Source organism: Piliocolobus tephrosceles, chromosome 9 (genome assembly GCF_002776525.5).
Source record: "Piliocolobus tephrosceles isolate RC106 chromosome 9, ASM277652v3, whole genome shotgun sequence".
NCBI classification, from domain to species: domain Eukaryota; kingdom Metazoa; phylum Chordata; class Mammalia; order Primates; family Cercopithecidae; genus Piliocolobus; species Piliocolobus tephrosceles.
In genome coordinates this window covers 125,764,419-125,788,639 of record NC_045442.1, presented here as the reverse complement: position 1 = coordinate 125,788,639, position 24,221 = coordinate 125,764,419, and the positions used below count along the sequence as shown (strand labels likewise).

Genomic DNA, 24,221 nt, shown 5'->3' with positions numbered 1-24,221 from the left:
AAATCGCTTGAACCTGGGAGGTGGAGGTTGCAGTGAACTGAGATCATGCCACTGAACTCCAGCCTGGGTGACAGAGTGAGACTGAGTCTCCAAAAAAAAAAAAAAAAAAAGTATAGCATACACAATTATGTACAGTGCATAATACTTGATCACGATCACAGACTATGTTACTGGCTTATTTATTTACTATACTTTTATCGTTTAGAATGTACTATTTAAAAAAAAAAAGTTAATTGTAAAAAAACCTCAGGCAGGTTCTTCAAGAAGTATCCAGAAGAAGGCATTGTTATCATAAAAGATGACAGTTCCATGCATGTAGTTGCCCTTGAAGACCCTCCAATGGGACAAAATGGAGGTGAAGACAATGATATCGATGATCCAGATGCTGTGTAGGCCTGGGCTAATGTGTGTTTGTGTCTTAGTTTTTAACAAAAAAGTTTAAAAAGTAAATTAAAAACTAAAAAAATAGAAAAAAAACCTTACAGATTAAGGATATAAAGAAAATATTTGTGTGCAGCTGTACAATGTGTTTAAGCTAAGTCTTATTACAAAAGAGTCTTAAAAAGTTTTTTAAAAGTTTTAAAAAGGTAAAAAGTTACAGTAAGCTAAGGTTAATTATGAAAAAATTTTAAAAAGTAAATTCAGTGTAGCTTAGGTATACAGAGTTTATGAAGTCTACAAGAGTCTACAGTAATGTCACAGACCTTTACATTCTCATTTTTCACTCACAGACTCACCCAGAGCAACTCCCAGTACTGCAAGCTCCATTCGTGAGAATGCCTTACACAGGTGTACCATTACCTTTTATACTGTATTTCTATTGCACCTTTTCTATGTTTAGATATGCTTATACAAATACTTACCATTGTGTTATAATTTCTACAGTATTCAGTACAATAACATATAGCATGGGTTTGTAGCCAGGAGTAATGAGTTATGGCTTATAGTGTAAGTATGTAGTAGGTTATGCTTCTAGGTTTCTATGATGTTCACTCAAGGACCAAACTGCCTAATGAGGCATCTCTCTCATAAGGTGTCCCTACAGTTAAGCGATGTCTGCATGACTATTTATCATGGGCAAGGATAAACCTGAATTTTTTGATGTTCACTTTATTTATGGTTACTGTAGCTCTCTGTGCATGTGTTATAAATTTCTAGGGGTGCTTTCCTAGGGGTAACAGCTATGCCCTCTATATGGATTAAAACAAGGGCAAGATTTCGGAAATGTCGCATTTGGGCCAGACAAATCAACTGTTCTTGCAGCAGCAGCAGCAGCAGAGGGAAACCCAGACAAGGGCGAAGGCGCCCGAAGGCGACCACGTGGACCACTGCCACAGCACGCTAGGTCAGCCCAGAGGTCTTCTCCCGCCTCTTCCCAAGGGCATCTTCCGCATCCGGTTAGGGGTCGCCATCGCGAGACGCTACGCGTGCGCAGGGCTCGGCCGCCCAATCAGGAGCGAGCTGTGGCCTTACGCCTGCGCAGAGGGGAGACGCGAGCGCCGCGTGGACGGTGACCTCGGTCCGCGCCTGCGCCTTGGTTTCTTCCAGGCGATTGGTTCTCATCTCTGAGGGGGACGCCTCACTTCAGTTTTCACTTTCTTTTTTTGCCCCCTCTGCCCTTTTCTTTTCCTTTGGCCGCGAGGTTTTACTTCCGGTGGCTAGCGCCGGTCAGCGAGAAAGTCGACATGTTCTCGCAGGCTGCCTGGCGTCCCGGGGTTGCCTCTCGCCTGAGACCCTGACGCGAGACAGAGCGCGGACAGGCGTGGCGTCCCTGTCAGCGCCCGCGGCGAGGACCCCGGGGCCGGGGCGGACGGCGAGCCCCTGAGGGGGCTCCCTGCGGGAGCGCGGAGCCGGCGACTGGTGCTTCCCACGTGCGCAGGTGTCGCGAGGGCCGGGGAGGACGCAGAGCACGGCCGGGAGAAGCATGGGAAGGAGGCCGAGCCGGGATCTCAGGTCCTCGGGGGCGGCGACCAAGCCAAGCACGGGTAAGTCCCTCTCCGGCCTGGGCGCCCGGGAACCTTGCGAGGAGGACGGCGGTCTCCGAGGCTGAGCGCTCGGGCAGCTGCCGGGGCTTGGCTGCGAGGGTCGGCGCGTTCTTCTCATCTTTTGCGGCGCTCCAGGTGAGGGGGTGGGAGGGTCGGCGCCTTCTAGATGACTCGACCTTCTGTCCTGCGCTACAACTTGTGGCCGCGCTCGGTGTCGGCGGCAGAGAGATCGTAACCGTGTCGTCTTGCCCTTTTTTGAGGCGTTTCGTTTGCGTCGCCTGTCAGGGGACAGCTTCGTCCTCAGGGATGTGATGATAAGTTCTTGGCTGAAGTTTGCGTCTTCGGGTTTGTACCGGCTGGGAAATCATTTCCTGCGGGTTCTGTGTGAAGCCTGCTGCTACTCCAGACTTCATGGCAATGCGCCACTTTTTCTGTATAGGGTAAAACAGGTCTCTCCGCAGGGAGGGTCATTTTAGCAGCAAACCCAAGCCGTGCATGAGCGTTGGGGTAACTTGGTCCGAGCAACCCAGAAGTTTGTCTGAAGGCGGCGCCAAGCAGCGTTTCGTGGGAGAACTGGGTTGATGACTCTGAAATTTTGAGGAAGATTACTCTGGGAATTCTCCAGTTTCTCTTAATCGCTTACTCTTCCTTATTCTCCCTGTAAGGTAAAATTAGAATAGTAAAGTGTATGAACGTGTATCCAAAACTTAAATATGTGGCCTACAAGTGTATGATATTATTGGAATAGCTTCCGCCATCCGAGAGTCTACAGTGTTCCCTGAATAAAACTAGGGGTGAGCCTGGCGGTAATCCTGCCGAGGAGATTTCTAACAAAGCAGTGTCCCCTAACGGTGCAAGAACACCCTTGTGTTGAAAAACTGCCTTATAGGAATGACTGGCTGTATGCAGTATGTCCAGTACTGTACATCAATAAATAACTAAGCCAGGCCAGAAAAAGGGTGACAGAAGGTCCACAATTACTTTAAGGAAGACAAAGCCGGTATATGCGAAATTTTGTGTAGACAGAACATTTGCCCAAATGTAACTAATTTTCTTTAAAGGGAGATTATAAGCATCATCTGTGGTCCAAACATGGTAGTTAAAATGGGTTAAAATCGGTGAAGTGCCTAAGAACTTGACTGAGACATGGTGTTTGTTAAATACAATAATATCTATTTAGTAAAAATAGATCGATATGGCATGTGTTTATCAAGTGAATCTTCTTATATTGGCAGACATTCAAGTTATTTTCAAGATATCCCTATCTTGAATGACAATACTGCAGTGATTATCTGACAATACTGCAGTGATTATCTCTTGCCACTGACAATACTGCAGTGATTATCTCTTGCCATTATAGACAGTGCTTCAGGTGGTCATGATAGTATTTCTGTAGAATTGATTCTTTATGCGAGTGCTGGGTAATCATGTTGCTAAATTGCCCTGAAATGATTGTACCTTTTTATGTTCACTCGCTCAAAAGATGTGTTTTTATTCCATGCTTTTGGAATAAAAGCCAGCACCGGATGATAATGGTATTTTTAAAATATCTTAGCCACCTAGTAATTGAAAGTAGCATTCTGTTTAAATTTTTATCTTCCTTGGCGAATACAAAAGTTAAGTCTTTTTAGCCAGGTAATATCATTTCCTGATGTTTTTATTGGGTCTGAGCTCTCTCTTCTTTCGCCCATGTAACTGTTGCCATAGAATTTAATTATCATAATTTTATAATATATTTTGGTACTTTCTTTTGAAAAAGAGCTTTGGGGTTTTTTTTGGTTCTTGTGTTTTTTTTTTTTTTTTTGCATTTTTTTTCTCCAGAAGAAATTAGAACTATCTTTTTAAGTCCTATAGAAAATCTTGGGATATTGTTTGTGATGGTGTTGAATTTATAATTTGAAGAGATACTCATTTGAGTTTTTCCTTCTAGGAGAATATATACATCTCCCTTTTTCTTCTTTAAAAATTTTTATTGTGAAATATGCCGTTAATATGTACTGACAAAGTGTATCTGTAATAAATATGCTTTTTTGTCAGTACATGTTAATGGCATCTTTCATAACAAAAATTAATAAAAGCTTAATTTAAAAGCTTTAGAAACTTTAATTAGTTTAGAAACTTTTTGTGTGTTTCTACCCCAGGAGGAATGCGTTCCCTGCCCCCATTACAATGGCCATTATTAATTTTGTGTTAATTATTCCCTTGCCTTTTTAAACAGTTTTATCACCTATATAAGTATCCTTAACTATCATTGTTTACTCTTACCTGTTTTTGAACTTTAGTTGAATAAAGCCATATTCTGTATTCTGTGGGTCACTTTTGTTAAGCATTGTGTTTCTGAGATGCACTCATGTTAAAGCACGTGCCTATAGTTTAGCAATTTAGAAACTTTGTTCCCAGGACCCCTTTACACTTTTAAGAACCATTGAGGGGGCCAGGCACGGTGGCTCCTGCCTGTAATCCCAGCACTTTGGGAGGCCAAGGCAGGCGGATCACTTGAGGTCAGGAGTTAGAGACCAGCCAGGCCAAAATGGTGAAACACCATCTCTACTAAAAATACAAAAATTAGCTGGCTGTGGTGGTGGCAGGTGCCAGTAGTCCCAGCTACTCAGGAGGCTGAGACAAGAAAATCACTTGAACCTGGGAGACAGGTTGCAGTGAGCCAAGGCCGTGCCACTCTACTGCTTGACAGAGTGAGACTCCGTCTCGGAAAACCACTGAAGATCCCAAAGATCTTTTGTTTATTGGATTATATCAATTGATAATTACCATATTAGATATTAAAACTGATCAACTTGGAATGTGTGTTTATTTATTGATACCTTTAAATATAATAACCCGTTACATCTTAACATATTTTATCCCCCCAAAATTAGTGATAAGAATGGGATTTTTGTACATTTTTGCAAATATGCTGAATGTCGCCTTTAATGACTAGAGTCTCATCTGCTTTTGTATTCATTGTGTTGCCATGTATTATTTTAGTTGAAGTACATGAAGAAAATCCAGCCTCATTCAGCTGAGTAGTTAGAAAAGAGACAAGTATTTTAATCTTTTCAGATGATTATGTTCTTTTTTGATACTTATCAAAACCTAACAGTTTTGTGTTTTTGTTTCTGTTTTGTTTTTTAGGACAGTGTCTTGCTCTGTTGCCCAGGCTAGAGTGCAGTGATGTGATCGTAGCTCACTACAGCCTCCAATTCCTGGGCTCAGACAATCCTGCCTCAGCCTCCTGAGTAATAGGACTACAGGCGCACACTACCAGGCCCAACTAATTTTTAATTTTTTTTTTTTTTGTAGAGACGGAGTCTTGCTATGTTGCCCAAGCTAGTCTCGAACTGCTGGCCTCTAGCAGTCCTGCCTCAGCCTCCCAAAGCACTGGGACTATAACATCCAGCCCCTAACAATTTGTTAAACGTTAGCTGCAGTGTAGAATTGGAAATCATATGAATGAACTTCTCATGCTCTAACATTAAAATCCAGTGGCCTGCCTTGCACTTTCAAGGGCTCTTTTACCTACACCTGGGTCACTTGGAAAATATTGGTTCACTGAATTATGCAGCTCTTTTACATGATGACACATTTCATTATATAATTTCAGAAAATTGGTTGGGTATGTGTGCTTATGCCTGTGATCCTAGCACTTTGGGAAGTCGAGCTGGGAGGACTGCTTGAGCCAGGTTTGAGACCAGCCTGGGCAACATGATGGGACCCCATCTTTACAAAAACAAAAAAACAAAAAAAATTAGCTGAGCGTGGTAGCACACACCTGTGGTCCCAGCTACTTGGGAGGCTGAGGTGGGAGGATTGCTTGAGCCCAGGAGGTTGATATTGCAGTGAGCCATGATCATGCCACTGCACTCCATCCTGGGTGACAGAGCAAGACCCTGTCTCCTTTAAAAAGTACAACCTTTGGAATGGCTTTTATTGAAGATCTGTTGATGATGAACACTCAGTTTTTGTTCACCTGAAAATGTCTTCATTTTGCAGCCATTCTTGAACGATGTTTTTGCTGAATACAAAAGTTGGCAATTGTTTTCTTTCAGCATGATGAAGCTGTTATTCTTCTGTCTTCTGGCTTTCATTATTGCTATTGAAAAGTCACCTATCTGTCTTATCAATTCATTTTGTTCTGACTGCCTTGGGGGTTCTTTTGTTGTTTGTTTTGGTCTTTAGCTTTTTGCTGTTTTGCTGTTAACATGTATGCCTGGCCCACGCCTGTAATCCCAGAACTTTGGGAGGCCGAGGCAGGCGGATCACGAGGTCAGGAGTTCGAGACCAGCCTGGCCAATATGGTGAAACTCTGTCTCTACTAAAAATACAAAAATTATCTGGGCATGGGGGTGCACGCCTGTAGTCCTAGCTACTCGGGAGACTGAGGCAGAAGAATTGCTTGAACCGGGAAGGCAGAGGTTGCAGTGAGCAGAGATCACACCACTGCACTCCAGCCTGGGCGACAGAGCAAGACCTCATCTCAAAAAAAAAAAACATGTATATATCTTGCTTGAGATTGTCTTCTTAAATCTGTAAATTGGAGGTGTTTTTAAATGTGTTTATTCAGAATTTATTAAATGTGAATTTCCATCTATGTTTTATTTATCTTGATGTATAAATACTTTTTTTATTATCTACATAGTAAGTATTCTCTTCTGGTCTTTTACTCTTCTTTCACATTGTTTCCCACAGCTTCCCCATCAGACATATGTTGCCAAACTTGTGGATTTTTGATAATTTTTGATAATTGTGGATATTTGATAAGTTAAAAGTAAAACAGTGAATCTCTGGAGCTGGTCTTTTGGAAGAGTGGGTAGAGTTTTTGACTACTCTTTTCATTTTCTTCATCATTACTGGTTTATTTAAATGTTTCTTCCATTTAGACCAATGTTGGTAAATTATATTTTTGTAGTTTTCAGATTTATTGATATAAATTATACTTGGTTATTTATAATTTTAGAAATATCTTCCTTGTATTTGTGGTTATATCATCTTTGTTTTCAATATTTAATTTTTTCCTTTTTTCTTGTTTATATTTGCTAAAAGATTACCTATTATTACTCTTCAGCTAGCTTTTGCTTTTATTGATTGACTTAGTTGGCTTTTTTAATTTGCTTTTTAAAATTACTGTTATTATCATAAGAAATGTATCTGGAGTGTACTGTTTTCTCCTAGTTTTTAATTACATTTAATTGGAGAACTAAATCCCTTGCTAATATTTTGTATAAAGATTCACTACCCTTGACCCTGGTTAGAACCTTTCATGTACACCTGCTCCCTCATTAGGAGAAAGAATATTCAAGACCCCAATGCCTGAGATTTGTCCAGTTGAGGCACCTACTTCACCCTTGTGCATATCGCCTATTTATCGGTGCCCAGGACATTTTGCGTGGGCTACATGTAGAGGTGATGGCTATACATAATTATTTTTGTTCTGGCATTAATCAGATGTCACTTTCTCTTTTGTCATATTTAATAATCAAGAGTACCCAAAAGTGGGTCTTGAAATATAATTGTTTTTGGGAGAAATTTATTCTCAGGATTTTCTTGTAAGAGGGACGAAACTACTTAGCAGTATGTGTCATTACAATAAGTATATTAATGAATATGATGCAACCATTTTATACAGGTGAAAGACGGTTTAATGCTAAAGCACAAACTCATAAACCCAGTTCATGAGGAGCCAGAACAGTGGTCATTACTGTATATAGATGTCTTAAAAAGTCACCATATAAGCTTTGAAATAATTCTAATGAAAATTATATGATCTTGAGGTTGGGTGCGGTGGCTCACGCCTATAATCCCAGCACTTTGGGAGGCTGAGGTGGGTGGATCACGAGGTCAGGAGATCGAGACCATCCTGGCCTATATGGTGAAACCCCATCACTACTGAAATACAAAAAATTAGCCTGGCATGGTGGTACACGCCTGTAGTCCCAGCTTCTTGGGAGGCTGAGGCAAGGGAATTGCTTGAACCTGGGAGGCAGAGATTGCAGTGAGCTGAGGTCGCGCCACTGCACTATAGCCTGACGACAGAGTGAGACTCCGTCTCAAAAAAAAAAGTTATATGATCTTGAATATAGAAAGTATGGTCTCTAAAGAATTTGTTGTTGTTTTTACATAATGTAGCAGGAAAAAAAATTTTGGTGTTTATAAGCATCAGCCTGATTACCAAAAATACTTTTTATGGTAAAGTAAACTGGATTTTGAGAATGTTAAAACAATCTTAAAAATTAAATATTAAATCAAAAAATAAGTCACAGCTAAACGAAAAAGTCATAGTACATAGGCGTAATACCTTTACTCATGGGGTGTAATCCCAATGAAAAGTTTTTATAAAAGGTAATTTCTCTTCTACTGGATATACTAAATACCTTAGTGAATTTTGTATTTTGAATAGCTGTTAATCTACATAATTCTTTATGAATTTAACTTGCTTTATAAGTTCAAATTATCCTATCTACTACATAACACACTAATGGTAATGATTAATAAGATCTACTAATTAGGCTTTCTTCTGGGAAATGCATGTGGGTATTAGGTTGCTTAGTTAAAACATAATGAGCAAAGACGTCCTTGAGTCGGGCCAAATACTTCATCTTCCCCCTGCACCTCCATTTGATTTAATTTTTGGTGAATTTTGTTTGGGCTGCATGGCTTATTGGGAAAGGACCTCATCCCTGCCCCAGGCATTGGTATCAGCTTTTCTGAAGATATGTGAAGTATTAAAAAGCCATATGGGAGGCAGAGGCGGGCAGATCAGTTGAGGTCAGGAGTTTGAGACCAGCCAAGTTAACATGGTGAAGTGCCTTCTCTACTAAAAATACAAAAATTAGCTAGGCGTGGTGGCCCATGCCTGGAATCCCAGCTCCTCAGGAGGCTGAAGCAGGGGAATCGCTTGAACCCAGGAGGCAGAGATTGCAGTAAGCCAAGATTCTGCCACTGCACTCTGTCTCAAAAAAAAAAAAAACAAACAAACCATATTCAGTATGACTTTTAATTTTGTTACATGTATAAATACATTTTTTTTATTATCTGCATAGTAAATTTAAAAAGCTGCATCAAACTGTAGCCGGTGAGGCTGCATAAATGACGGTGGGACGAAGAGTTATAATAACTTGAGATCACTGTAGTGAAAAGAACGTGGATTTTAGATTAGACCTGAGATTGATATCCTTACTGGGGGCTTGCGGGCAGGACACTTACGGAAATTGGAGCTTGGAGTGAGTTTTGTAAAATAACACTAAGATCATCCTCCTAGTGGGGTTACTGTGTGACGTCCAAGAACTCAGGGGCAGTTGGCTTGCTGTCCTGTGCTCCGTTCTGACGACTGAGCCCGCCCAGGTCTGCGGGGTCCCCGGATCCTGCGGGTTTTGTAGGGTTCCCTGGTGTGTGGAGTTCCCACCCCTACAAGCTCTGTTGGGTCTACGGAGTGTGCGGGGATCTCCCAGCCCTGTTGGCTGTGCGGGCTCAGCGGGGTTTGCAGGTATCCCCTCGTTCTGTGGGGTCCGTGGGCGCCGAGTCAGGGCCATGACCCTGGGCTCGCTCGCGGAGCTGGCGTCACCCTTGTTGACTTTCAAAAGGCGCTGCGGGCCCCGCGCCCTACACGCTCTGCACGACCTGCGCCGAGTTCCCCGCCCTGGCGCACTGGCCTTGGCTGATGGGAGGGGGCCGGAGGGGCTGCCGGCAGAGCAGAGACACAGCCCCCTCCGCCATACACCATGAGGTGAGTCGGGGAGGGGCCCAGGTCTCCCCCATGCTGTTGTGGGAAGCTCTGACCCCCGTTCTGCTTGGGGCGGGCTCAGCTACGGAAGTGGCTCTTACTGCAGCACTGAGTGTGAAGGAGACCCGAGAAAAGGGGCAGATTCCGTCTAGGAGCGGTTTACCTTCTGGTGAGGGTGTGGGGAGAGAAGCTTTGGCATGGTCAGTGAGGCCCCGCAGCAGAGCCCAGGCGATGAAAGACACTTTTGTATGGTACCCGAAGGCTTGCTTCACTCCTGATTGTGAGTAGGTTGTGTGTGGTAGTAGTGGAGCCCTTGCGGAACCACCAGACAGATGGTGCTAGTTTGTGTGTGCGCCTGTGTAAACCTTACTAAGATCGTCTTTTGAAACGTAGAAGAGGGATTGCACATGGACTTTGCACTTCAAGTATTTGCAGGTTATTACCTTAGTTTTTACTCCCTTTGTGCGTTCTTATCTTGATTTAATCTTGTACGTGGCCAAAAAGGTTTTTAATGAATGTTTTAAGTTTCTGTGAAAATCGTACATTTCTCAAATTGTATTTTTTGGGTTTTAATAGGGTCACTTTGTTTTCTGGGTCTCTGTTTTGACTTACAGGAAATGCTATTGGTTTTCCCTACATTTTCTTCATTAAAAAAAAAAAAAAAAAAAAAAAAAAAAAACTAACTTCAGGAGTTGAAGACCAACCTGGACAACCTCATTTCTGGGGGAAAAAACCCCCACAAAACCACAGCTGTAACTGGCTGCTACTTAGGACTATAAGAGATATTTTTTCCTAAGTAGAAATAGCTTTATTTCACCTAGATTATGTTTATTTAAAATTTCAGATGATATATAAAGCTGTAAAAAGTAAAGCAAAAACTACCTGTACTTGTCCCACCCAAAGATAACTTCATAGAATGTTTGATTATCTACTGTGGTGCTAGGAGCTCTGTCGGACACTGGGGACTTTGGTGAACAAGACAATGCCTGCCTCTATAAACCTTACATTCTGGTGGGTAAAATAGACCTCTCCCAACCCTCCAAAAAGTAAATTTATTCCATGTTCTAATGCTTTAAAGAAAACACCTACTTTCAGTGGGGTGATCAGAGGTTTATCTGAGTGGATGACTTAAATAGATGTCACTAAGGAAGAGAAGGAACTTAACCATGGGAGGAATGGGGAGAAAAAAAAAGAAATCTGATCAGAAATAACAGCATGCAAAAGGCCTTAAAAGAGGAGAAAGCTGTAAAAAGAAAGATCCATGTAGCTGGCACTCAGCAGTCAGGGGAAAGTAGAGCGAGATGAGGTGTGGGAAATTGGCAGGGACCAAATTTTACTTGTCCATGGCCAGGAGGGTGTGTTTTGTGTTCTGAGGGCAGTGAGAGGGTACTGAGTGGCTTTAATTAGAAATAAAATGATCTGGAAAACTAATTGATTAATTTGTTAAGTAAAATTTATTGAAACCCTACTGTATAACAGGCACTGTTCCGAGCACTGGCAGTACAGTATTGAGAAGGACAAGGCCCCTGTATTCATGAAACTTATCTAGTGATTGGAGGACAATCAGATAAACAAGAAAAAATACCAGATATTGATAAGTGTGCAGAAGATGACCATTGTTTAAATTGTGGTTTATATTCTTTAAGACATGGTATATTACACATATATTTCTTTTGGAACTTGCTTTTCTTCTGAATAATTTATGGTAGGACATTTTTCACTGTTACTAGTTTCCTTTGGGGGCATCTTAATTTGTTTTTGGATTAAGTATGGTAAAAAATAACATGTATAAATGAAGAAATACTGTGCAGCAACAAAAATTTGCATGTTACAAGGCATCTGGTGAACGTTATATAGTAACTTCCTTTTGACAGTCTGACATGTGGCTCTCCTACCCCATCCCAAACCCGAGCTGCCCCTTTGTGGTTTTTTACTTTGACCTATTAGTATGGTTAAATTTGTGGATGTACTATTTATTGAAGCATTTTGCATCTTAGAATGAGCCCTAATTGATCTGTTATTATTTTAATGTCCTGATGGATTTACTTTGCCAATGCATATATTTAGGATTTTTATGTCAATATTCATAAGGGATTGGTCTGTAGTTTTTCATTGTGTTTTGTCTAGTTTTGATATTCGCATCTGCTTGCTTTGTAAAAATAATTGAGAAGTTTTATTTCTTTTTCTGAGTTTTGGAACAGATTAAATTGCTAAGTATTATTTATTCTTCAGTTACCAAATTCATATTTACTAAACACTATGTGCTAGGAATTGGACTGGATGCTGAGTAATCAGTAGTAAACAAAACAGATATGGTTCCTGCCATGATATTGCTTGGCTTATGAAGGAAAATGACTTTAATGAAGAAACTACACATATGTAATTATAAATCATGCAAGAAAAGGACAGGATGCTTTGAGAGAATATCGTTGAAGATGTTTAGATTGTGCTTTTTATGCATTTGAGTAAATGACTATTGAGTACATACATATACACTAACAGCTAATTATTAATATGTATTGATTTGGTATGTAATTAGGGCTATGGTGGGTACATTAGTAAAATGAGGTCTTCATAATTACACAAATTAAAATATAAAATAATGGCAATAGTATTTACCATTGTAGGAGGTAGCTGCATCATTTTTTAATTGTAGAAATTAAGACAGGTTAAGTAGACACTTTTAGTATAACATGTTCAATTGTATACACTCTTTGGGAGTCTCTGTAGGATTATAGTAAAAGAATAAGGCTATAAATCCACAAAGATCAAGAGAAGGTGAGAGTAAGATACAGCTGAAATCAATATTTGGGAAACTAGAAAGGAGATGAGCAAGTAATAAATGATTTCATGAATTAGAGAATGCTGAAAGCTGAAGAGAGGTAAGCCAACAAGGGGCAAGCAGATTCTTTCCACAGAATCTGGAAAAGTTTTAGGAATTGGGGGTATCAAGTACAGTATTTCTGAAGTCAAGAATTACAGGATGGGGTGGGAATACAAGGGTTGGTTGATGGTCTTTATCATTTTGACACCTTGAAACCCCCCGTCTCCACTCCCATACACCCAGACAACTACTCTCTCCTCTACCTTGACAGAAGACTGAAAGTTTATGCCCAGGCGACATTAACTAGGAGGCTCCAGATGGCTGAGGTGGGGGTGAAGCACCTAAATGAAAATGAGGATGGAGTGAAAGGTCAACATGCTGAACCTAGAGCAGTTGTCTTTTTTTGATTGGCTTCCAAACTGTCAGGCTTACGTGCCCCTCAACAACATATTAACGGATTCTTAGCTGGGGAAACTTACCAGCCCATGGCAAAGTATTGAACAGATATGAGCTACGGGTATTCACCTGATTGAACAGTTGGATCCATCAGATCACCCGAAGAGTAGAGCTGCTGGTCAGGAAGCATTGTTCATGTACCACAGCTTCTATTCGGCTTTTATTTTATTTTTTGAGATAGGGCCTCACTCTGTCACCCAGATTGAAGTGCAGTAGCGCCATCGTAACTCACTACAGCCTGGAACTCCTGGGTTCAAGCCATCCTCTCACCTCAGCCTCGTGTGTAGCCGGGACTACAGGCATATGCCACTGCGTGTAGCTAATATTTTTATTTTTTGTAGAGATGGGGTCTCACTGTGTTGCCAGGCTGGTCTTGAACTCCTGAGCGTAAGTGATCCTCCCACCTTGGCCTCCCAAAGTACTAGGATTACAGGCGTGAGCCACTGGTGCCTGGCCCTAGTCAGCTTTTAAATGCCTCACATTTGAGCATAAATGTACAGCCAAGGGTCGCCTGCCATGAGATGAAAGTCTCTAATGAAAAAGAGACCAAGTAGAAAATAAAAGGAGCTGAGTATAAATAGATTTACTTCAGGGAGCAGAAGAAACTTCAACAAATAAATCTAGTATCTTTAAAGAGAAGATATGCCATCTGTGAAAGATGAAAAAGGTTCTGTTTTAAAAAGAGAAATTATTTTAAAAAATTGCTGTGACAGAATAAATTTTTAAAAAATTTAATACAAGGTTTAGATAATAAAGCTGAAGAATTCTCCCCCAAAAACCAGAAGAGCAACAAGAATGAGAAAGTAAGAGTGAAATGGTAAGAAAACGAGAGGACTAGCCAAGGAGGTTCTTCATCTAATACAGTGGAAGGAAACTATCTATGTCCCAGAACTGAAGGAGATGAGTTTCTAGGTTGAAAGCGCCTATTAAGTGCCCTGATCAGTAAAACAGAAACAAACAAAAAATAGAACAAAACCTCATTGTACCAAATGTATAGTTCCAAAAGGAACAAGACCAGATTCATTCTTAATCTTCCTACTTCTGAAAAGAAGAATGGGGGCAGAGAACGAGGGGCTAGCTCTCAAACTGCATTTTAACAAATTCAGGGAAAAAGGAAACCTTCTTAACTTCAAATTGTATGCAAGTGCTGTTAGGAATCCCCAGTGGGAAGTTCCAGCAGTTCTGTGACGAAGGTAAAGTTGCACAGAGAAAGCATTTCAGGTATCTCTAGCAACTTACTCATATCCAGAATCAGCCCTATCCAAAGAGAGAAGTCTTGTATACCTGACTTAAGACTGAGGAGCCATATGATATCCATCAAGGAAGGAGAAAGTAGAAGGAGAAAGTGCCTGGGTGGGGCATGGGAGAGGCAGAGATCTTAGTGCTAATAAAATACTCCTAGAAATGAGTGCATAACCTTGGAAATCTAGGGTTGTGTCTCTAAGAGGCAAGCAGAGCTGGCAGTAAAGGCCCTCCTGAACCAGATTACATTTGGAGATTAGACAAGGAACAAGAACAAAGCACTATATTATGAAACAGCAATCCTCTGATTTAGGAACAGAGGGAACCCTAAAGAAACATGACAACTGCCATCCCCTCCTCACACCCTGAATCTGCTGATAACAGTCTAGGATAATTCATCTCATTCAGACATGTATAACAAAAATAGTATGTATGACATCCATACAATGACTGATAGATTGTATTTTTTATATTTTGTGTTAGTTTTTTGTTCTTCTATATGATTTTTATTATTGAAGATATAATTCACATGCCATAAAATTCACCATTTAAAAGTGTACAGTTCACTGGTTTTTCATCTATTCCCAAGTTGTGCAACCATCACCACTATCAGTTGCATTGACCCTAGTGCTTTACTTTCCCTTATATTCACGCCATGACCCTATGCAGTTCCTTCCATTAAAGTGACAGAGATATTTCCCTACTCCTTGACTTTCTGTTTGGCTATGTGACTTGCTAAGGTAAAAGTGACCCATGTCAGTTTCAAGCCTAAGCCTTAAGAGGCCTTGGGTATTTTTATTTGTTCTCTATCTGTGCCATTTCCATGAGAAAAACATGTCTCTGCTAGCTCATTGGTAGAGGGAAGATGAGAGATAGCAGAGTGAGGGTCACCCCAGCTGAGTTAAGCTGAATTCAGTGAACACTGTAGAGATGTGAGTGATAAAAAAATGATTGTGGTTGTAAGCCACTGAACTTTAGGACGGTCTGTTAATAAACAATAGTTAACTGAACAGTTATGTGATTAAAAATTAAAAAAGAGAAAGAAAAACCACAATTTTCTACAGATGGTGTTTTCAAAACAATATTGCCAGAAAAATAAATCACAAGTGGTCAAGCTACTGCCTGTGGTCTTGCCTGTTTTTGTAAATAAAGTTGTACAGGGACATGGTCATTCCCATTTATGCATTTTCTATGGCTGTTTTTATGCTCTACCAGTAGAGATGAGTAGTTGTGACAGAGACCGTGTGGTTCATGATCCTAAAATATTTATTTTCTGACCCTTTATGAAAAAGTTTGCTGACCTTTTGAAGTATATGGAAAATGTGACCTAAGGTTTTAATACAAATTTTAAAATACATTTATATACCATATCATACCCATTAAGATAGCTATAATCAAAAAGACAGATAATAAGTGTTGACAGTGCTGTGGAAAAATTGGAACCTTCTGTATACTGCTGGTGGGAATATAAAATGGTGCAGCCACTTTGAAATCAGCCTGGCAGTTTCTCAGATGAGCAGACACAGATTTACTGGAAGAGCAAGCAGTTCTACTCTAAGGTATATACCTAAGAGAAATGAAAACATGTTCACATAAAAACTTATACATGAATGCTCATAGCAGCAGCATTCATAATAGCCAAAATGTAGAAACAACCCAAATGTCCATCAGTTGATGGATAAACAAAATGTAGTATACCCACGAAGTGGATATTATTTGGCATAAAAAGGTATGAAATATTGATATATGCTTTAACATGGATGAACCTCAAAAACAGGCTAAGTGAAAGAAGACAATCATGAAGGACCACATACTGTATGACTCTGTTTATAAGAAATGGTCTGGAGATCTGTAGAGACAGTAAATTATGTTTGCCTAGGCCTAGGAACCAGTGAGGGGTGAGGAGGATAGCTAAGGGGTAGAAGGTTTCTTTGGGGAACATACTCTAAAATTGATTGTGGTGAAGGTTGCACAATTCTGTGGATATACTAAAAGCAATTGAATTGTACACTTTATGTGGGTGAATGTTATGCTATGTGAATTATATCTCAACATTGTATTAGAAAATAAAATTAATGAAGCATAGAAGTTATGGAGAAATACTGGAAAGCAGAAAATACAAGAACTCAAGGAAGAGACAGCCAGACAACAGTAGGGTGTGAAACGGGAACCAGCAGAAAAAAATAAATGGAGAAAAATGATCAAGCCACTTCAGAAGTACACAAGGTAGACTAGACACCATGGCAAAGATCATAAAAGTAGAAATGAAATTTTATGGTAAGTATATTTTACCACAATTTTGACAATGCAAAGAAACAAAACAAAAGATAGACATGAGAAAAGTGAGTAAAATAGGTATACATTTATTTTTATTGATGCATAGTAGATGTACATAGTTTTAGGATACATGTGATAATACATTCATATAATTTGTAAAGATCAAGTCAGTATAGTTGGGGTATCTGTCACCTTAAAATATTTCTCCTTTGTGCTAGAACCACTCAAATTCTTCTCTTCTAGTCATTTTGAAATATATAATAGATTGTAAACTGTAGTCAACCTACTGATCAACACTACGTCTTACTTTTATCAAACCGTATGTTTATATACATTAATCAACTTCTCTTTATTCGTTCCTTCCTCGTACCCTTTCCAGCCTCTGATAACCACCAAATCTACTCTCTATTTTTATAAAATCGACTTTTTTAGCTTCCACACACGAGTGAGAGTATGTGATACTTGTCTTTGTGTGCTTGGCTTATTTCACTTAACATAATGATCAGTGTTGCTGAAAATGGCAGGATTTTATTCTTTTTTATGGCTGAATAATACTGCACTGTGTATACTACATTTTCTTTATTCATCTATGGATGGACACTGACGTTGATTTTATATTTTGGCTGTTGTGAATAGTGCTGCAATAAATATGGGAGTGCAGATGTCTTTTTGATGTGTTGATTTTCTTTCTTTTGGATATATACCCAGTAGTGTAATTGCTGGATCATATGGTAGTTCTGTTTTTGTTTTTTTGAGAAAGCTCTATACTGTTTTCCATAGTGGCTGTACTAACTTACATTTCTACCGGCAGTGTGTAAGGGTTCCCCCTTCTCCATATCTTTGCCAGCATTCACTATTGCTTGTCCTTTAAATAAAAGCCATTTTAACTGGGGCGAGATGATGTCTCATAGTTTTGATTTGCATTTCTCTGATAATTCCTGATGTTGAGGATTTTTTCATACACCTCTTGGCCACTTTTATGTCTTCTTTTGAAAAATGCTTTTTCAGATCTTTTGCCTGTTTTTTAATTGGGTTATTTGTGGGTGTGTGTGTGTGTGTGTGTGTGTGTGTGTGTGTGTGTTTCCTTGCTTCCTTGCTGTTGAGTTGTTTGAGCTCCTTATAAATTCTGGTTGTTAATCTTTTGGCGGGTGAGTAGTTTGCAAATATTTTCTCCCATTCTGTGGGTTGTCTCTTTACTTCATTGTTTCCTTTGCTATGCAGAAGCTTTTTTTAGCTTGAGGTAATCCCATTTGTCTTATTTTTGCTTTGGTTGCCTGTGCTTTTGAGGCCTTAAACAGAAAAACTTTGCCCAGACCAGTGTCCTGGAGTGTTTTCCCGGTGTTTTCTTCTAGTAGTTTCATAGTTTTGGGTCGTAGATGCTTAGATATAGGTCTTTAATCCATTTTGAATTTTGTGTATGGTAAGATTGTTTCATTCTTCTGCGTATAGTTACCCAGTTTTCCCACCACCGTTTATCAAAGAGACTGTCCTTTTTCCATTGTATGTTTTAGTTCCTTTGTCGACAATGAGTTGGCTCTACATGGATTTATACCTGGGTTCCCTGTTCTGTTCCACTGGTCTATGTTTCTGTTTTTATGCCAGTGCTGTAGCTTTGTAGTAAATTTTGAAGTCAGGCAGTGTGATGCCTCCAACTTTGTTGTTTTTTCACAGTATTGGTTTGGCTGTTTGGGATGTTTTGTGGTTCCATATAAATTTTAGGATTTGTTTTCTATTTCTGTGCAGAATGTCACTGGAATTTTGATAGGGATTCATTGCATTGAATCTGTAAATTGGCTTTGGATAGTATTCAACAATGTGAGTTCTAGTCCGTGAGCATAAAGTATCTTTCTGTTTTTTAATGTCCACTTCAATTTCTTTCATCATTGTTTTATAGTTTTTCTTGTATAGATCTTTCACCTTTTTGGCTAAATTGATTCCTAGGTATGTTATATTCTTTGTAGCTATTGTAAATGGGATTGCTTTCTTGATTTCTTTTTCAGATTGTTTGCTGTTGGTGTATATCAACGCTACTGATTTTTGTATGTTGATTTTGTATCTTGCAACTTTACTGAATTTGTTTATCAGTTCTAACAATTTTTTTTGGTGGAGTCCAGGTTTTTCTAAGTATAGGATCATGTTATCTGTGAACAGGCTCATTTGACCTCTTTTCTGATTTGGATGCCCTCTGTTTCCTTCTCTTGTCTAATTTCTCTGCCCAGTACTTCATTACTGTATTGAATAAAAGTGGTGAAAGTAGGCATCCTTGTCTTGTTCCATATCTTAGAGGAAGGGCTTTCAGTTGTTCCTTGTTCAGGATGATGTTTGCTATTGGTTTGTCATATATGGCCTTTATTACTTTGAGATATGTTCCCTCCATATGCAGTTTGATGAGAGCTTTTTTTTTTTTAGTCATAAACAGATGTTGAATTTCATTAAATGCGTTTTCAGCATCTGTTGAAGTAATCATATAGTTTTTGTTCTTAGTTCTGTTAATATATCACATTTATTGATTTGCACATGTTGGACCATCCTTGCATCCCTGGAATGAATCCCACTTGATCATGGCAAATATCTTTTTACTGTGTTTTTAAATTTGATTTACTAGTATATTGAGAATTTTTGCATCTATGTTTATCTATGATATTGGCCTGTAGTTTTCTCTTTTCATTGTCTCCTCTGGTTTTAGTATCAGTAATGTTGACCTTGTAGAATTAGTTTGGAAATATTCCCACCTCTTCAATTTTTTGAAAAGTTTGAATAGAAATTTATATTAGTTCCTCTTTAAATGTTTGGTAGAATCCAGCAGTGAAGCTATAAGGTCTTGGGCTTTTCTTTAATGGGAGAGTTTTTATTATAGCTTTGATCTCATTACTGAAATGGTATTTTTTTTTTTTTTTTTTTTTTTTTTTTGGTAAGTAAGGATAGATAAGACAGCCAAAAGAGATCCAAAACGGGCAAAACTGGAGCCCCTAAAAAGAAAACCAATTCCGTAGAATACGTATCTTAAAGTATAATTCAAGATGTTTCTTTTTCCTTAAAGAAAAGACTTAAATCTATTGAAAAGACACACATACTCCAGGGAAAACTGCCCCAACATTGAGACAGATTCTGGTAAAAAATTTGAACTGGCAAAAGATCATATAATGAAAGTCAGGTTGGTGCAGAATAACAGAAACATTCAGTACCAGAAAATAGTAGAAGAACTACATGTCAGCTACTCAAAGAACATGTGAGCCAAGTATTTTTTTGTCCTGCCAAGGTGTCTTTTGGGTATAAAAACTACATACTGGCTGGTAGTTTTAAACATTCAGAGTTTTACATCTTTTTATATGAGCCTTTCTTGAGGAAACAACTAGAAGACAGATACCAGCTAATCAGTAAATGAAAAAGGAAACTTCAGCAAAGGAATGAACTGCTAAATTCTCAGTAATTAACTAGAAGATAATATTAGGGATCATTGTCTTCCTAATTTTAAAGGGAATACTTCAGTGTCTCACCATTATGTATGTAGGCTGCTTTCTAGATATCTGCTTATCAGGTAATCTGTTTACTATGAATTATCTTTTTAATCACGAGTGGCTGTTGAATTTTATATCTAGTAAGGCATAGGTTTTTCTTTAATCTCTCAGTATGATTAATTTTATGAATAAATTGTCTAATGTTACACCTTCCTTCCTTGAATTCCTGGCATAAGCTTTACCTCAATCACGTTGTTTTATATTTTATATGTATTGCTAGTTTAGGTTTTTCTGGTTTTTATTTAAGATTTTTTTTTGCATGTATTGTCATTGGTGATCTTACCTTAAAATTTTCTTTTGTAGTTGTTCCTTTCTGGGTTTTCATTCAGGGTTGTGCTAGACTTATAAATTGAGAAAGTTTTCATTCTTGGCCAGGCTCAGTGGCTCACGCCTGTAATCCCAGCACTTTGGGAGGCCTGGGTGGGTGGATCCACCTGAGGTCAGGAGTTTGAGACCACCCTGACCAAGATGGTGAAACCCCATCTCTACTAAAAATACAAAAATTAGTTGGGCCTCGTGGTGGGCGCCTGTAATCCCATCCCACTTACTCGGAGGCTGAGGCAGAAGAATCACTTGAACCTGGGAGGCGAAAGTTTTGGTGAGCCAAGATCGCACCACTGCATTCCAGCCTGGGCGACAGAGTGAGACTCCATCTCAAAAAAAAAAAAGAGAAAGTTTTCATTCTTGCGACTAATGTTTATGTGGGAAAACTTCTGGGCTTGAAACTTACATACCTATAGCAATTAACTCTACCACTTATTTAATAGTATCTGATCTTCTCTTTTTATTTCCCCCTCTTATTTGCTTTGGGTTTACTGTGTTGTTCCATTTTCTCAGTTCTTGAATTGACTCCAGCTTGTTGATTTTAAAAATGTTTTTCTTCTGTAATGTATACATTTGAAACGAACAGTTTTCTTATAGATATTTTAGATAATATCTTAAGCTTAGATCATGTTACTCTTTAATTTATGAACCATTTGTGTGTAGGATTTTTAAAATTTAAATTTCCAAACATGGGGCTTTTGAGATTAACTTTTTATGGTTACATTGTCATTTTACTTGATTTTGGTCAGAGATCAGTTGTTTTTTAGTGCTCTGGGAATTTCCTTTATGGACAAATTCATAACCGTTAGGTTTTGTTTTGGGACTTTCAGCTCAACTTTATTGAGGTCTAATTTTCATACAATAAAATGAACACAATTTAAGTATATAGTTCAGTGAATTTGGGTAAATGTATGTACCATGTGATGACTACACCAATAAAAATATAGTGTGTGTCCATCACCCCAGAAAGTTCCCTTTTGCTTACCCCACTTGCAGTCAGTTTTCCTGTTCCTGCCCCCTGCTGTAGGCAACTAATGAAACGCTTTTTATCACTATAGATTAATTTTGCTGCTTCTTGAACTGTATATGTATAGAATTCTACAATATGTACTCTTTTGTGTCTGATGACTTTTGCCCAGTTTAATGTTTTGAGATGCATGCATCAGTTTTACTGTTTTTATTGCTGATTATTATTATGTGTGAATATACAAGTTTGTTTATCCATTCACCTATTTATGAATATTGGAGTTGTTTCCAGTTTTAAGCTACCGTGAAAAAGCTGCTCTGAACATTCATGTGCAAGTGTTTTTGTGGATATGTTTTATTCTCTTGGGTAAATATCTAGGAATAGAATTGTTGGGTCATATGGTAAGTGTATGTTTATAAGAAACTGACATTATTTTTTCAATTGACTATATAATTTTTCAGTTGGCTTTATATTTCTACTAGGAGTGTTCCAGAGGCTCCTCATCTTTGCCAATGCTTGGTATTTTCAGTCTTTTTAGCAGTTCTGCTGGAGCAGTAGTATTTAATTGTGGTTTTAATTAGCACTTCCCTGATAACTAATAATATTGACCCATTTCCCATGTTTCCTTTTATTATGTGCTTTCTTTTGTGAAATGTGTCTATGAGTTTTTTATATATTCTAGGTACAGGTGCTTTGTAAATATTTCCCATTTCTTAATAATGATACCTTGGAAGATCAGACGGTTTTAATTTTTAGGAAGTCTGATGTATACATTTTTCTAGGTCACTAATTTTGTGCCCTGTGAAAACTTTATGTACCGCATAGTCAAGAAAATGTTTCCCTATGATTTTTTAAATTTTATAATTTTTGCCAAATAGTTATAGTTTTTATGTTTAGGTCTGTGATTCATTTTGAGTTAAATTTTATGGTTTAAGGTAGAGTTTTGAGGTTCATGTTTTTCCCCCCATTTTAGTTGTTCCGTAGCAGCATTTATTGTAAAGATACTCTTTCTCGATGGAATTATACTGGTAATATTAAATATCTGTTATCTGGACTCTCTTCTGGCCCATTGCTCTATATGCATTTTCTTTATATCAGCACCACCTTGTCTTGACTACTTTAGCTTTGTAGTAATTCTTAAAATCAAGTAGTGAGTCCTTCAACTTTGTTCTTCTTTTTCAAACTTGTTTTGGCTTATATCTTTCTTGTATACATTTTAGAATCAGATCATCAGTTTCTGCAGACTGAGATTGTGTTGAATCTGTAGATCAATTTTGTAACTTAACATCCCCCAGCAAAGTTAGAAAGCCAGGCAGTAATATCAGAGGGCACAAGCCCAGATTGAAGCTGGAAGGCACAGTGCTCCAGAAAGGATCCTTCCAAAAAAAAAGAAAAGAAACTGCTCAAAATGAACAAAATCTTTGATCTATCTTTATCCAGAGGATATTGTTAGTTCTCTAGAATTTCAAGCTGAAATAATGATTGGTAACTGAAATTTAAGCAGAGGCTATTTTAAATTCAGAAAAGCAAAACATGGTGTAAGAAAGGAACTTGACTACACAGTATGGCTCAGCAATGATTAATACATACAGTTAAGTAGCGAAACCTAGGCCTAGCACAGTGGCTCATGCCTGTAATTCCAGCACTTTGGGAGGCCAAGGTATGCAGATCACTTGAGGCCAGGAGTTCGAGACCAACCTGGCCAACCTGGTGCAACCCTGTCTCTACTAAAAATACAAAAATTAGCCAGGCGTGGTGCTGGGCACTTGTAATCCCAGCTGTGCGGGAGGCCAAGGCAAGAGAGTTGCTTGAACCCAGGAGGTGGAGGTTGCAGTGAACCAGAATTGAGCCACTTACACTCCAGCCTGGGCCACAGAGCAAGACTCCATCTCAAAAAAAAAAAAAAAAAAGTAAGCACCCAACGAATGTTAGCCATTGTTACCATTAATAACAATAGCTTCCTTGCTAACACTTACTAGGATAACGTCTTTATCCATGGCAACAAAGAAAAAAGTAATTTGCTAAGTTATCTGATGCCAGTGCACCATGCCTCATGCACAGCAAGCCTTCAGTAAAGCTCCTTGTAGAGTCACAACTGAAAGGAGCTTTAGAAAGGCAATTATAACTAAAGGAGGCCTTAGAGAGTATAAATTTAACAAAATCCATCAGTTAGTGTGTCTTCAGCTTCCAATAAAAGTTTAAACAATAAGGAACATTTGTTATTTCATGTATAAAGCCCAAAGATAAGGCAGCCCCCAGGTTAGTTTATTTCATCTGTTCAAGGATCTGGTTTCTTTCTGTTGTGTTCCATTCTATGTTGGCCGATCAATCCCACCTTGGTTCCAAGGAGATCCAGGCAACACGTCTTCAGACAAGATCTTAGGCTAGAAGATGGAGTCCTTTTCTAAGAAAGGTTTCCCAGAACTCTCTCTGTAGACTTCTATTTATATCTCACTGGCCAGAACTGAGTCACATGTTTATTCCTAAAACAAACACTATTCAAAGGGAGTGGAATTACCATAATGATCATAGAATAATTAAGATTTTCATTCTCATAAAAAAAAAAAAGAAATAAACCCGAATAAAAACAAATCTGCCAGTAGGATTCATCAAGAATAAAACCATAAATGAATGCCATTACCATTTAAAAAAAAAAAAAAAAAAAGATTTTCATTCTCTTTCTCTTTCTCTCTTTCTTTCTCTCTCTCTCTCTCCCCGCCCCCACCACACACACACACACACACTCCCTCACTCATTTTCACACACACACACAGGCACACACCCCCAGACTTCTTCTGAACCATGGTACCTGATACCTGAACAAAATTGTGGTTTTGTGGAAGGGAAGTAAAAGGGACATGATTGTAGGGAAGTCAGTCCACTATATCTTCAAGCACTGTCTCAAAACACA

At 38.8% G+C, this 24,221-nt stretch overlaps 1 protein-coding gene across 4 annotated transcripts in view; it reads left to right on the top strand.

Moving 5' to 3' along the window:
- Positions 1–1,587: 1,587 nt before the first annotated feature.
- The window catches only part of TASOR2 (transcription activation suppressor family member 2), an 80,087-nt gene continuing 57,453 nt past the window's right edge, over positions 1,588–24,221 (top strand). For 3 of the 4 annotated variants that reach the window (XM_023230511.3, XM_023230510.3, XM_023230506.3), the window contains exon 1: positions 1,588–1,985. Coding sequence is in view for 1 of the 4 variants with exons in the window: in XM_023230506.3 (XP_023086274.2) it covers positions 1,925–1,985 (61 nt within the window). In the remaining 3 variants the exon portion in view is untranslated. The remainder of the gene's footprint in view (positions 1,986–24,221) is intronic. The other variant, XM_023230509.3, reaches the window with a different exon arrangement.